Source organism: Brachyhypopomus gauderio, chromosome 1 (genome assembly GCF_052324685.1).
Source record: "Brachyhypopomus gauderio isolate BG-103 chromosome 1, BGAUD_0.2, whole genome shotgun sequence".
In the NCBI taxonomy this organism is placed as follows: domain Eukaryota; kingdom Metazoa; phylum Chordata; class Actinopteri; order Gymnotiformes; family Hypopomidae; genus Brachyhypopomus; species Brachyhypopomus gauderio.
Window position 1 is genome coordinate 46,201,636 of NC_135211.1, and position 13,873 is coordinate 46,215,508.

Below are 13,873 nucleotides of genomic sequence, written 5' to 3' on the forward strand. Positions count from 1 at the left end.
CCGGAGATGCTTCTACCAGGAACTGACACTCTTCTGGTTTCTGAGTTGTGTGATTGTCAGTGCAGCTGTAATGCTTATTTTGCACAGCGTAATCTGTTATATGTACAGTGTATCTGCTTTAATATTATAGTGTTTTGTATTTGATTGTTCATTAATAGATAATAAATAGATAATTCATCATTTTTTACTGTAGAGTTCCACACACAATACTGTGGTCTGTGATTACATTTCACACACACGTGGGCGGAGTTAAATGGAGTATTTGCATATACCGTTAAGATCACAAAATGTGGCAGATGGCGACACATTTGAATATTCTTTTTTATTATCTTGTTTATCTATTGAATTTGTTTAAGCTATAAAAAGTCAAGCAGCACCTGAGGACAAACCTCTATAAGAATGACTGCTTTTATACTGTAATAACTTGTCATGACTTCTTTTAAATTATTTTGCCTGGATACACTGGATGAGTTTAACTTTGCCAATTAACAGAGGAGTAAATAGCAGTAGTTGTTTTAAATGTTTCAGATATTCAGGAACATCACATTTAGATTCATGTTCCTATAAAGGCTCAATATGTGGTATATATTATATTTCTGAAATGTAGTCAAAAGGATTTATTTCGAGGAGTTGTTAAACTGCAGAGCATGCCACGGACCACCAGGGGGGGCACAGACCACCGTTTGAAAACCCCTGCTGTAGTGAATTAACTGGTCTTTATCTTGCACCAGTTATTTGCATCAGGCATGTTTTAGCTTATGCAAAAAAAAAACACTGGTCTTAAATTTCATTATTTCCTAAAAACGTGTGTGAGTACAATTACATAATTTGTGTGTAGAATTGTCGTGATGTAAGAATGTAATATTATGGACACCTAGTGGTTAATTCTAGTTTAGCTTGAACGCGCTGAATCTGTGGTGTCTGGTCATAACTTTCACCACAGGTCATTTGTTTAGAGTATTGGCCACATTTCAGAAAACTTATTTCTCAAGTAAAAAGTTTAACACTTTAACACAATGTCTAAATCGAAACTTTTGTAATTATTTCAGATTTCTTATAAACGCCAGGCGTACTTCTCTTTCCGGGGGTGTCTAATTTGGGCAGTATATTTAAATTTCCTTTATTGTGTAGTTGGCAAGGTTTCTGTGGTTTGATATAAGCACACTAGTTATACTCTAGTTCATACTAATATTGCATGTTTTGAACGTGAACTAGCCAGGTTTTCTTTAATCCTCTTGTCTGTTTTATTGTCAGTGACGAAAAATCTCACTAAAATGGAAATATCTTTCAATATTGACTAAATGTGCGACGTTCTCCATGTCGCAGAATTGTCTTTGCTAGATGTTGGAGTCATGAATAAGATAATAAAATGTAGGCATTGACAATTAAGGCATGTAACCTACTCTGTCTCCGTCTGCAAGAAATGTATCCATTTTATTTCTCGACTACCTGCAATTACAGCGAACAAACATCAACTTGTACAATGTATATACGATCAACACATTTTTTGTATAAAGTAAAGGGCCGTTAACATTCTTAACTACTAGAACGGTGGCCCACATGCAGAACATCACTGGTAGGAAATATTTTGAATGTTTTTAATATAATGTTGCAAGCAAAATATCTTAAATGCACGGCATACTAATCTTGGCTCTGCTGAATACATGCTATACAACGAGAAGAAATAAATTGGGTGCATAGTATGTGTATTCTAAAGAAAGAAAAGACACTTTTAGACAATCCCACTGAATGTAACAAACGTGATACGACGAACTAGCATTCAGGAACTGATGAAATAATAACCGATTTCTTTGTGCGGGTGATTTTTAGGAGGCGGGCCCCTTTATTATAAAGCCGTTGGCCCGTTGTGGGCGTGGCTTTACGCTACGAAATCGCCAGGCGTGACTTGAGAAATATCGCGAGAACTCTGTTCGAAAAGTGGCGGTTTTGTTGTTTAAAATAGAAGAAGAAACATTTTCGGAAGCAAGGACACACATTAAAGTAAAGTACGTTTACGTTTGTTATTTATAATAATAGAAACATAACTAAAAGAGATGTGTTTTCAATCGCGTGTTAGCTAGTTTAACTATCGAAATTCGGGGTATTATAAAGGGAAGGAGTAACTTATGAATGGCTAACTAGATTAGCTATGGAGATTCATACTCGTTTACTGGGAGATGAGGCATTTCGGTGACTAGTTACCACTGCAGGCTTATGTGTCAATTGCTACAGAATCACTCATTTGGTTGACATTAATCATTTTCACATAGAGCGTTAAACTGCAATGGGGAAGGGAAAAATAAGGTAATGTAATGGCAATATATTAACCTAAAATAAAAACCTTGTGGAGAGTTTTCCTGAAAGTGTCTAACACGTTCAAGTATGTTGTCGTATATGTGTATATTAACAAAAAGTCTGGTGTTACTTACATTCCTGCAAAACCTGTGAGACATTTTCTCGGATTTGTTTGGATACAAGTGATTTTACTAACTGCATCTCACTGTCTGTTTTGGAATCTTAATGTGCATTCATGTTTTGGCACACAGTGGTCTTGGTTGCTGTCATAAGATATGCATCCAGTTGTAACAAAATTACATGGCATGTTTCAGGGCCGTCAACATGACAGCTGAAAATGAACTTGAGATCAAAGAAGCTTTTCAGCGTGCACAGAAAGCTCACAACAACAAAGCCAAGCTTGTGGCCAGCTTGAAGAACAGATATGTTAAGGTAAACCACTTAAATGACCCGTGAACTCCTAAGTGTCACCTTTTGGGCGGGGAAAATCACTTCCATGTCAAACTTTGTTAATTCCAGGGTACCTGTTGCTTCACTGTTTCTGCGTGTGCCAGTAAGTCTCTGGATGTAATCTAGTTCTGTGATGCATGTGTGATATTTATTGTCTGTAGCTGGAGGACAAGTCCGATTTCCACGAAGAGTTTCTTCGCTGCTTGAAATACGCCATGATCATCTACACAAGAGAACCTGCGGTGGAGAATGTCATTGATTTTGTAGTGAGGTTTGCTGTTAGTTTTGAAACGACCGTTACTGAAGAAGAAGAAGAAGAGGAGGAGGAGGATGATGAGAATTCGTTTCTGAATTTCCTGTTTAACTTTCTATTGGAGGTAAATTCAGAGTTTCTTTGGGCAGACATTTCTGTTTAAGGCCATCTCCATGTGCACCCACTCCTAATGGGGCAGTTTGCTTCACTAATGCAATTGCACTAATGTTTCACTATTGTTTCACTAATGATGTTTCTGTATTATTCTCATCCCTCTTTCTTTTCCTCCTCCTCTCTTTCAGTCTCATGGGGCCAGCAGCCATGCCGTGAGGTTCCGAGTCTGTCAGCTGGTGAATAAGCTACTGGGCAGTCTGAGTGAGAACGCCCAGGTCGACGACGGCCTTTGCGAGCGGATCCACGAGGCCATGCTCATCAGAGTTACGGACAAATACCCCAACGTCAGAATCCAGGCAGCGCTGGCAATGGCTCGGCTGCAGGACCCCAGCAATGAACACTGCCCCACGATTAAAGGTACCAGTCCTTCCCATGACTTGCATGCTTGTGTATTTACAGTAGTTGGAGGCAGTGAAATTTCAGTAAAAAAAGAATGGATCTGGCACTGGGAGGTAACAGATGGGGTGCATTGTTATGTGTGTGTGTGTGTGTGTGTGTGTGTGTGTGTGTGTCCCCTATCCCCCCCCCCCCCCCCCCCCCCAAGACCCCAGGCATGCACATTAAAGGGAAATGCTGTAACTTAATTGTGATTTTGTGTTCTCAACATTACTGTAGCTACAAGCACAGACTGACTTCAAACCTTATGCTTACGGGGATGTCTAAAAGTCATTAAAGACGAATGTGAAATTCTTTATCTAAATGAATTTTTTTATTCATTTTTCCCATCTTTCATATGCTGTTTTGTGTAGCATACATCTTACTCCTGGACAATGACTCCAACCCCGAGGTTCGCCGTGCTGTCCTGTCCTGCATCGCTCCGTCAGCCTTGACGCTCCCTAAAATCTACAAACGCACTCGGGATGTCAAAGAGAAAGTCAGGAGGCTGGCCTACCAGGTGCGTTTCTGCGGTACAGCCCGTAGTGTGTCCACGCAGATGTACCAGCCATTGCTAAAGAGCAATCTTTTGTGTGGTGATGACATTCTGAGGCATCACCCCCACAGGAGATGCACTGGGCATTTGATTAGTTGTGTTATTTTCCCTGTACTTCTGCCCTTTCATGTTGAAGGTTTTTTTGATGTGTTCTCTTTCAGGTGCTCGCAGAGAAAGTTCACATTCGGGCTTTGAGTATTGCACAGAGAGTCAGTCTGCTTCAACAAGGTCTCAATGATTTAGCAGGTCAGCAGATGTGTGTGTGTGTGTGTGTGTGTGTGTGTGTGTGTGTGTGTGTGTGTGTGTGTGTGTGTGTGTGTGCGCGCAGTGAAAAAGATTTTATGTTGAAAAGATTTAATTCTACGATAATCCCTGTAAATACAATGGATTGGGTATGACTTTGTGAAGCATACTTCAGGGTGTAGAGGTGAAGGATTTCTGAGGAGTAATGTATGCTAGCTGGTGGCCATTCCTCTCCTTTGCTCAGACTCCGTGAAGGACGTGGTGAAGACCAGTCTGTTGCCTGCGTGGTTGAAGTTACTGCAGGGAGATGTTCTGCAGCTGCTGCATAGACTAGACGTGGAGAATTGTGCCGAGACTGCAGTCTCTGCCCTGCACGTCCTTTTCTCCATGGCGACAACCTTTGACGATCTCCTGCGGAACAGTATCCAGCTGGATGAGAGGTGGGGACCGATGAATTGGTTCACGCTCAAATCTGCAATAGAATGAAGCCTGAGGTCCGGCTGGAATGTGTTGATGATTTTTGGGATTTTCTGGAGGAAGCTGATTGGCTGAGTGGCTGGGCAGCTGATTAGCTGAAGGGTTGGAGGAGTGTGCAGAAGTGCCCCCCAGTTCTCCACTGCAGCATTTCCTGGTTCCTTAGGTACTCTGTGTGTTTGTGTGTGTGTGTGTGTGTGTGTGTGTGTTTGAATAGGAAGCTGATTCCTGTGGATTCTCTGACATGTGAGAATGTGTTGTACTGGAGGGCTCTATGCGAGTTCATCAAGAGCAGAGGTGCAGAGGGGGAGGAGTTTCTGGAGAGGTTGCTGCCTGAACCTGCTCTGTTTGCTGAATACCTGTACAGGTAAATACCTGCCCCTGCTCAACACTCACCTGGTCTCTGATGGCAGTCACACCACATCTCTACTGCTAGATCCTGGAACATCCACAGGCTTCTTATGCTTCTTCGGGACTGGAGAGGGAGACCTTTATGGTTCAGAGTGTTAGAAAAGCAGGCCTTTATAGGTCTATCAGTGATCAATATCAAAATGAAGGACTGGCACAAGTGATGCGTGGGTGTACTGCTGGACTGCTTCCTGTTTAATAGGCTGTGCTGAGTGCAAGGCGTTATAACATGATGATGGGTGTGTGTGTGTGTGTGTGTGCCTGCGTTTCTCAGCTATTTGAAGACTGTTCCCTTGATGTCTGAGGAGGAGAAAGCTGACATGACTCAGCTGGAGCTGGTGATGACCAGAGAGTTCATTGGTCAACAGCTGATCCAGTTGGTGGGCTGCCTAGACACAGCAGAGGAGGGGGGCAGGTATGGCCGTCATCCAGCATTTACGGCTCCGCGCACACAAATAAATATATAAACACTGTAGAAGAGCTGGCTATATAGAAGACATGGTATTTATAGGTTATAAAAGAACCCACTCTGTGCACATGCAGTGTTTCTCTTCACAACATCCTGGGCCCGTCCCACAATGCCCTGTTGCAGGAAGCGAGTGCTGGCTGTGCTGCAGGAGATGCTCGTGCTGCCCAACACGCCGCTGTCTCTGATTGGACAGCTGGTGGAGAAGCTCGTGGGGATACTTCATGATGACCAGCAGCGGATTTCAGCGGTGCGTAGTGGTGTACCGAGCGGTAAGAGCACAGAGGTGTGTGTGCGCGCGTGTGGAAGGCTTGGGCTCATCATGGAACGTGTGTGTGTGTGTGTGTGTTGGGGAGCAGATTGCCGAGATCATCTCTGACGTGAGGGAGCCCATTGTCTCGGTCACAGACACTGTGGATGAGAATGAGAAACGCAAGAAGCAAATCAGAGTGAGTCCGACCTTATTGAACAGGCCAAGGTAACACCACCGCTTCCACGCCAAGCAGTCGTGACCGGCCCTCTGTCTCTGGCCAGCTGGCGGAGGTCAAGGTTCGCATCATGGAGTCCAAGCAGGCGCTGGAAGAGTGCATCAGGTGTCAGGATTTCAGCCGTGCGGCGGAGCTGAAGGACTCCATCTCCCAGCTGGAGGAGCTGCGCACCCCAGATCTCCCTGGAGGCTTCCCAGAATGACAACAGAGAACAACGGGTGGAGAAGGTACACACAACCACACCCGACCAATCCACACACACGCCTTCACCCACATGTCCACATACGAGTGGGCCTCGCACACGGGTGTTTGTCGAGCTATGAAACGTCATCGTGAAACGCTGCGTCTCGCTGACCTGCTTCAGTGCTTCTGCTGCTGATTTTGACTTCTGCTGCTGATTTGACACCTGGAGGACTGAAAGCACAATGCACCTGACATTCCTTGTTTAATTAACAAGCTGCTTTCACATTAATTGATTTAATGAACAGTGATTTTTCTGTTATGCCACCGGTGTGTTTGGTCCAGTGCAACTCCTATTAGGAGGTGAAAAGAAAGCCAAATTTACTCAAAAATGTACTCCACCATTTTTGTGTTATTTCCATTCTTTGAGCTATTTTTCATCCATTATCAGACTGTTGAGACTTGCTGAGAGTTTCTGTGAAATCTGGCATGGTTATCTGACGAATTCTGATGCGTACGAATTCTGAAGGTTGTCTCTGAGTGTCTGTACAACAGGATGTGCAGTGTTTGGTTAGGCCATGGAGAAGAGTTTAGCTCTACAGACTTGGCGTTCGAAACTTGGGGCTCACCACAGCAATACAACAGCACACACACAGACGACCACTGGTGTTACACCCACTCTAACACACCCTAAAACTACCCTGCTTCAGTTAGCCTCGGAGTTAAGGATGAACCACCTCTAATGGCTGAACTGAAGGTCCTAGGAGTGGACAGGAGTGTGTGTGTGTGTGTGTGTGTGTGTTAGCACTGTCAGAATTGACCAAAAAATCGTGTTTTATATTTAACGAATAATATCAAACCATTTGAATATCTATCCCCTGCTCTACTGGGCCCTGTGCAGGTGTTGTTGAGGCCACTGGGCACGTGCCATGCAGGTTGTCTTAGATCCTGGCAGTAGGCGTGAAGGACACAGCTTTATGGGTTCTGGAGGGTGTCTAGCAGAACCATCTTTGCTCCTTTTGTGAGGTCTGTTGGCCTTAGTTTATTGTCTCTCGACCAAGGACAGCGGAGGGGGGGGGGACAAAACAACTTTATCCTACAGATGCAGTGTGAGTACAAACATGTAAGGGGGGGGGGGGGGGGGGGGGGGGGGGTTGGATTACTAGCTCATTTCAGCTTGTTTTTTGGTTTTCAGGCGAGGAAATTTACGTGTGATTCTTGTCCATCATGCAGTGCATTTGAAATATTTTTTTTCTCAACAGTCGAATCACTGGAACGTTTCTCAAATTTGATTAGAATTTGAAATAATCTGATTATATCATTGAATGTAGAACGTTTGTGGACAGCATGGTAGCGGGAGGGAGTGCTGTAGAGGAGAACGGGTTGCTGCCTTCACTGTAACCTTGCTTGTTTATCAATTTACCACATCTCCCACCCTATCAGCTTCAGTATTTTAACACTGATCCGATATTTCTCTGCTCTGTAGAGTGCATCTCTGGTACGTCTCACTCATCGACTGGTGTGCAGTTATTGACGTGGTAAACATACCACGATTGTGGAACTGTAACATGAATAGTGCATGTGTTGTAGAAATGTATTGGTCATTTTCAGTAAAAAGGTCAGCACATTTAAAAATCCTTTACTGGAAGGCTGGTCTGGTAGTGTTGGCAGTGTTGCACAGGTCAGTACTATGATACCAGATAACATACGATGTGCTCCCTTACTTCATTGCATTTAGATTTTTCTTCAAAATAAACTTCTCTTAAGATGAAAAGTAATAATTGCGCTCTGTAGCTTGGATGTTTCCTTTTATTTTGACACGATCTGTTCGACCACGTGATTTCAAGTTTCTGTATGTGCATGGCCAAACTGCTGTTTACAGTAGTTTTCCTGGCTGTGTGCTGTGGCCTGTTTGATATACCAAACTGAGCTGCTTCCGCGGTCAAACAGCTCTGCTACTGGTCCTCTCTTGCTTTGCTTCCTGTCCCACTTCCTGTTCCACTTCCCGCATGTGAATTCACCTTGACGAAAAACAGCTATTTTTCTAAAAAAAAGAAAAAAATATATTTTCGTTGCAAATGCTGCTTGCACGGAGACGAGCTTGAGCCAGTTCAATGTGACTTACAAATTACGTTTCTGAGGAGCTTCACATGTTAAAAAAAAAAAAAAAACTATCTGCCCAGCAGAACATTTGCTGACCTCATGCTGACCACTCTGCTGACGGCTGAAGATGAGGGGGTGTTCCTCATGCTGACGGTTGGGTCGCTCTCATGGTTGCTTTACCGTCTTGTGAACTTGTGATCTCTGGGATCCTGGGATCCCTTCCAGAGCCAGCCAGCCTTTCCTCAGTCCACTATAAGCATTTGTGTGTGTGTGTCTTTTGCACAGTCTTGGCTTTCAGGTGTGGAGCGCTCTCTCAGCACTGGGCCATCTCTAGACCTGACCAAGGTAAACCCACTGGAGAGGACACGGCCAATGTGGTGTAAAAGGCCTACTGACTGTAAAAGCTGTGGGTCTATAAACAACAAACAAATAAAATGAATATCCTTCAGAGAAGTTAGACATTTTGCTCTGTGTGCGTGCGTGCATGTGTTCTAGAATGATCCAGAGACTTTGCTGAAGTGTCTGACGATGTGTGCGGAGGTGATCAAACAGATGAACATCAACAGGGGGATCTGTCCAACCATGAACGCTCTCATCGAGTCTCTGGTAACGTGTTTTCACAGTTATACACACAGGGGGTTATACATGATTTTTGTGTATTTTTTTCGACAAAAGTCAAGAGGCACACAACCTCCTACACGCATGGGCGGAACCACCGCCATTGCATCATTTTTGATGTCGCGACGAGTCGAATATAAACGTAGTTCTATCTGTAACTGCAAAGGCCTGTTCTGAGGCTTGGTGCCGGGTAAATCCTTAGACGAGCCTCTAACACGCTGATGGAGCTGTTTGACGTGTTTGTAGATTCTGCCGAGCGTGTCCAACGGCAACCCTGCAGTGCGGAACATGGCTGTGGTGTGTCTGGGTACTGCTGCTCTGCACAGCAGAGACCTGGCCAACACACACCTCGTCCTACTTCTGCAGGTACTGCTCATACACACACACACGCACACACACACACACACACGCACACACACCATGGACACCTTTCAATCCACAGATTTGACCCCCTCAGATTTCTCATATTTAATCAGCTTCAGTTTTTAATTGGCTTTGTGAAAATGAATGTTGACGTCCCTGGGGGAATAACGACCCTACTGAAGAGTAGATGAAGGTATGTTTGAGCAGGGATTACCTGCAGGGTTCCTGCACAGTATGGACACATTAGGAATTTGAGACATTTTGAGCACTGCATAGATATTGTTTATGTGTGTATATATATATTTGTGTTTATATATTACCAACACATCACACCTTCTTGCAGAGCTGCCTCTAGGTCTGTGTCACAGTCTGTAACACAGCGCTGTCCTAGGGGCCTTCAGACCACCGTTTAGTTTTATATAAAATGCAGGGCATTATCTTTATAATTGCGAGCGCACACACACATGCGCGCACATGTATGATTGATGCAGTGCTGGGGTTGTCAGGGAAGTAAACTGACTGGCTTTTCTGTGCATGGACAACATGCCTGCTTTCTTTGTCGTTTCCATGGACACCGTGAGGCTGCACAGATGCCATAAAAATTTAATTATTTGACCCTTTTCAACTCATTTTGGATCTTATTTATAAAAGTGGAAATGTGGGGGGGGGGGGGGTGTTACAGTTATTTTAAGTTTACGTGACAATTTGAACATCTGACAGTCTGTTTTAGCATTAAAAATTGAATAAAATACTTCCCATTCATGTTAACCATGGGATTTTAAAACCATTTATTTGCATAATAAAATATCTAGATATTTGTCCTCCTGATCTGGAATATTAGATATATAAAATGTTTGTCTTGTAATGTAGGCTATCTGTATGTATGTGTGTGTGTGTAGATCACACAACTAGATGAACCCAAGATCAGAATCAGTGCTCTCAGAGCTCTAATTGACCAGCTGCTTCTTAATGGGACCAACATCTTGCACGTCGGGGCCCCTCAGCCCTCTGATTTGCTGGACGGCATTGATGGACAAGTTAACCAGCCAAAAGATGAGGAGGAGGAGAGCCCTGTGCAGAGCGTTTTGAAGATGCTTTCGGAGTTCTTGGATAGCGAGGCAAGTTCTTGCACAGCCAGAAGTATTTTGCACCAATATCAGATCGAACAAAACTTCAGAATCCGACCCGGGATAATTGATTCGGAACTCGACTGCATGTATTCTGGACGCTCCTTCCGGAAAGAATTAGCACGCATGTATGTATGTATGTATGTAGCATTCTTTATATAAACAAACATAGGAAGGTTTGGAGTGTTTTAGGAGTCTGCTGCAGCAGAACGGGTGTCCCAGTGGTAGTTGTATTCTGTATCCATCTGTAGTGTGTGTGTGTGTGTGTGTGTGTGTGTGTGTGAGAGAGTGAGAGAGTGGCCAAATCTGTGAGAACCATGTGCTCTCTCTTCCAGGTTTGCGACCTACGCACAGAGACAGCGGAGGGTCTGGCTAAGCTGATGTACTGTGGGAGGATCGCAAGTGCGAAACTGCTCTCGCGTCTGGTGCTGTTGTGGTACAACCCTGTGACCGAGGACGACCAGAAACTGCGCCACTGCCTGGGGGTGTTCCTGCAACTCTACGCTCGAGAGAGCAGGTACCTGTACCGGAGCGTTCATGCACCATACAGAGGTGGAGTGAAGAAGAGCAGTTACTTCATTACTGCTACAGCGGACACATCGATCATTAATGAAACATTTATTGGTCTTTGGAAAAGGGTGATCAACTCAGTAATTTCTTCCCGTTCCCTGTAGAGCCAATCAGGAATGTGTGGAGCAGAGTTTTCTGCCCACCATGAGGACTCTGTTCAATGCTCCTGCGACATCTCCTCTCTCAGAGATCGACACTTCCAACGTGGCTGAACTCTTTATAGAACTCACCCGACCCAACATCCTGGTTCATCCCCCCACCGCACAGGTACAGGTGCAGCCACGATCGTCTCCCTCCGTCTCTGTCTCTGCGTGGCCTCTCACCCGCTCTCTCCCGCTGTTACCCCACCTCAGGAAGCGAGCATACACGACTCCCTGGCGCTGCGCTTGTGTAACGAGATCCTGCGGGACGTGTCTGCCCCCGAGGTACGTCTCTATTGCAAAACCCTGGGCTGCCTGCAGGTCACCACTGATCCAGGACCTGCCAGTGATGAACTGCAAGAACTGCTCGCAGAAATACTACAGGTAATGCCCCCACCCCTCCCCCTCTCCTGACATGTTACATATATATATGCTGTAAATATTTCAGTCAACACGTTGGGATTGGTTTCAAAGTGCACCTTATGATTCCATGGTACTATTCTGCGCTAGTACTATGTACTTGGTGCTCTGATTCCCTTATACTGGAAATGGATTTTGCAGTTGCATACAAAGATGCATTTAATCATACAGTACTGGCTTTTTCTCTTTGTGTGTGTGTGTGCACACGTGTGTAGGCGGTCAGAGATAAGTACTGTATAAGAGCTGTTGAGAAGGTCCTCAGTCAGCTGCAAGGATGCCGTGCTGCACCCACAGAGTGTCAGGACACCGTTCTGACAGCGCTGGATCATAACGCCAGTGGTATAAAAATACGCATTAGCAAACATACCGAGCTGCTGTAGTTGAACTTTGTCTGGCATTTTGTCTCTTTCTAAAATGTAATCATTTTATGGCTTCCGCTGATGCACAGATCTTCTCTGGGAGGTTTTCTTCCCTCTCAATCGTTCCAGATTGTTTGTTAAGCAGGGTTTCTCTTTACAGAGGCCATGAACGAGGAGGAGACCAGCACCAAAAGGGCTAGAAAAGGTGATGTACTGTGATTCCTGGCATTTGTCCACCTGTCCTTGGTTCACACAGCTCTTATTAACGTTCCCTTCGATGTCCTATAGCGCAGAGAAAAGTGGCTGGAACCAAAACAGCGAAGAACAGCAGATCGAAGGAGTCTTCTGGTGAAAGGTGGGATTATTCCATCATCCTCCATATACTGACACAAATGTTTATGCTGGATTACATGACCGACCAGCTGGACCGAGTTCCTGTCTCTACTGGGCTGTTTGACCCGCTTGTGGTTTCATCTCTACAGTATTAAACACACACATTATATATAATTTTTTTTTGTCCATTTTAGTGATGAAGAGAATGTTCCAGATCCTCCAACAGTGCGGCCCAGTCGTCGTGCCAAGACTGCTGCCCTGAATAAAACCAAGCAGGACCTGACAGCTCTGATGAATAAAGAGGCCAGTCCTTAACTCAGGATGACCTGAACCTTAACAGTGTGTGAGTGAAGACTGAAGTCAACCAAGGCTCCCTTAACATCTACAAAAACGGCAGGCCATCTAAACCCCAACACCCCAAATCCCCATTCGTTTGTGCTATCTGTGCAAATTTTTAATCACTTTTCTTTTTTTTGCGCTTCCTTGTTGCATCTGCACTTTCTTGATTATCTGCTTGTTTTATATTCTCATGTCTCCTGTATTTCAACGTCTGTCGGTCTGGTTTCAACAGCAAAACTGGTCTGATGCTACCTTAGCTGCTGTTCATAAACATGACACCTTCATCCCAATGTCCCAGCTGGGCTGTTTGTACTGGTTGAGGTTTTACCTTTACAGATCTTTTTAGCACGTGTTGGTTTCAAGGTATCCCAAGATTAATGCAGATTTGTAATGGCTATGTTGCAATTCATAATAAAATGTTTAATAACAGCTTGTTAAACTTCATATCAAGAAATCTGGTCTTTTAAAAAAAACATTGTGTGCCTGAAAGGGTTAAGAATATAAGCAGTATCAGTTTAGTGATGTAATTTTCCATTAGGGCAGGAAGGGGGTGCCTTTGGCTGTTGGCTACTTCATGATTCGGTCAGGTAGTGGTACAAGTCATTTATACACACACACACACACACACACGACAGTTAATCAGCATCCTGAGTGGTAGAGAAATCAGGTCTTTGTTGCCAATAAAGTAAACAAGGGAATTCCCTTGAGAACAACTTGTCTTATCTTTAAAACTCCTTGGTTACTAATATCTGCTTATCCATGACTTTTCTTATCATTACAACCCAAACTGGGTAGTGTTTTAAATTAGGTCAAGGGCCTATATGGGATCTGGGCCTTAAACCGCTTTACCATCCTGCACTTTACAAGGATGAAACACTGGCCTCTTCTTTGGACAGAAAGCTACTGAAATACACTGATGGTGACATTGTTAAAGCAGTGCAAATGCAGTGACCTCCCAACTTTTCAAGCAATGCCTAAGAGCATTTACCAAAACACTACAATCCACCATCATTGCTGCATTAGGAGAGAAGACAATCCAATAAGAAATACATAACCTTTTAAAGAAAGATTAACAATTACCTATAATAGGAGCTAATTAGCATTAACCAACAAGACTGGGCCATTTTTCCCAAAAACAT

At 44.1% G+C, this 13,873-nt stretch overlaps 2 protein-coding genes across 5 annotated transcripts in view; both read left to right on the forward strand.

The window, feature by feature from the left end:
• The window catches only part of ltb4r (leukotriene B4 receptor), a 5,180-nt gene extending 4,367 nt beyond the window's left edge, over positions 1-813 (forward strand). For all 4 annotated transcript variants that reach the window (XM_077016162.1, XM_077016176.1, XM_077016185.1 and 1 more), the window contains one exon: positions 1-813. This exon is cut by the window's left edge and continues 550 nt beyond it. The gene's annotated coding sequence lies outside the window, so the exon portion shown is untranslated.
• Positions 814-1,925: 1,112 nt separating this feature from the next.
• ncapg (non-SMC condensin I complex, subunit G) lies at positions 1,926-13,178 on the forward strand. The gene is given in 24 exon segments (XM_077016194.1): positions 1,926-2,006; positions 2,271-2,304; positions 2,610-2,727; positions 2,907-3,122; positions 3,301-3,529; positions 3,922-4,067; positions 4,265-4,349; positions 4,591-4,786; positions 5,038-5,187; positions 5,503-5,643; positions 5,821-5,944; positions 6,054-6,143; positions 6,229-6,354; positions 6,356-6,409; positions 8,961-9,071; positions 9,330-9,449; positions 10,346-10,564; positions 10,909-11,090; positions 11,248-11,410; positions 11,497-11,667; positions 11,919-12,042; positions 12,223-12,267; positions 12,351-12,417; positions 12,590-13,178. Coding segments are annotated over 23 exon segments (3,018 nt in total). The 5' UTR covers positions 1,926-2,006; positions 2,271-2,284; the 3' UTR covers positions 12,711-13,178.
• The last annotated feature ends 695 nt before the right edge of the window (positions 13,179-13,873 follow it).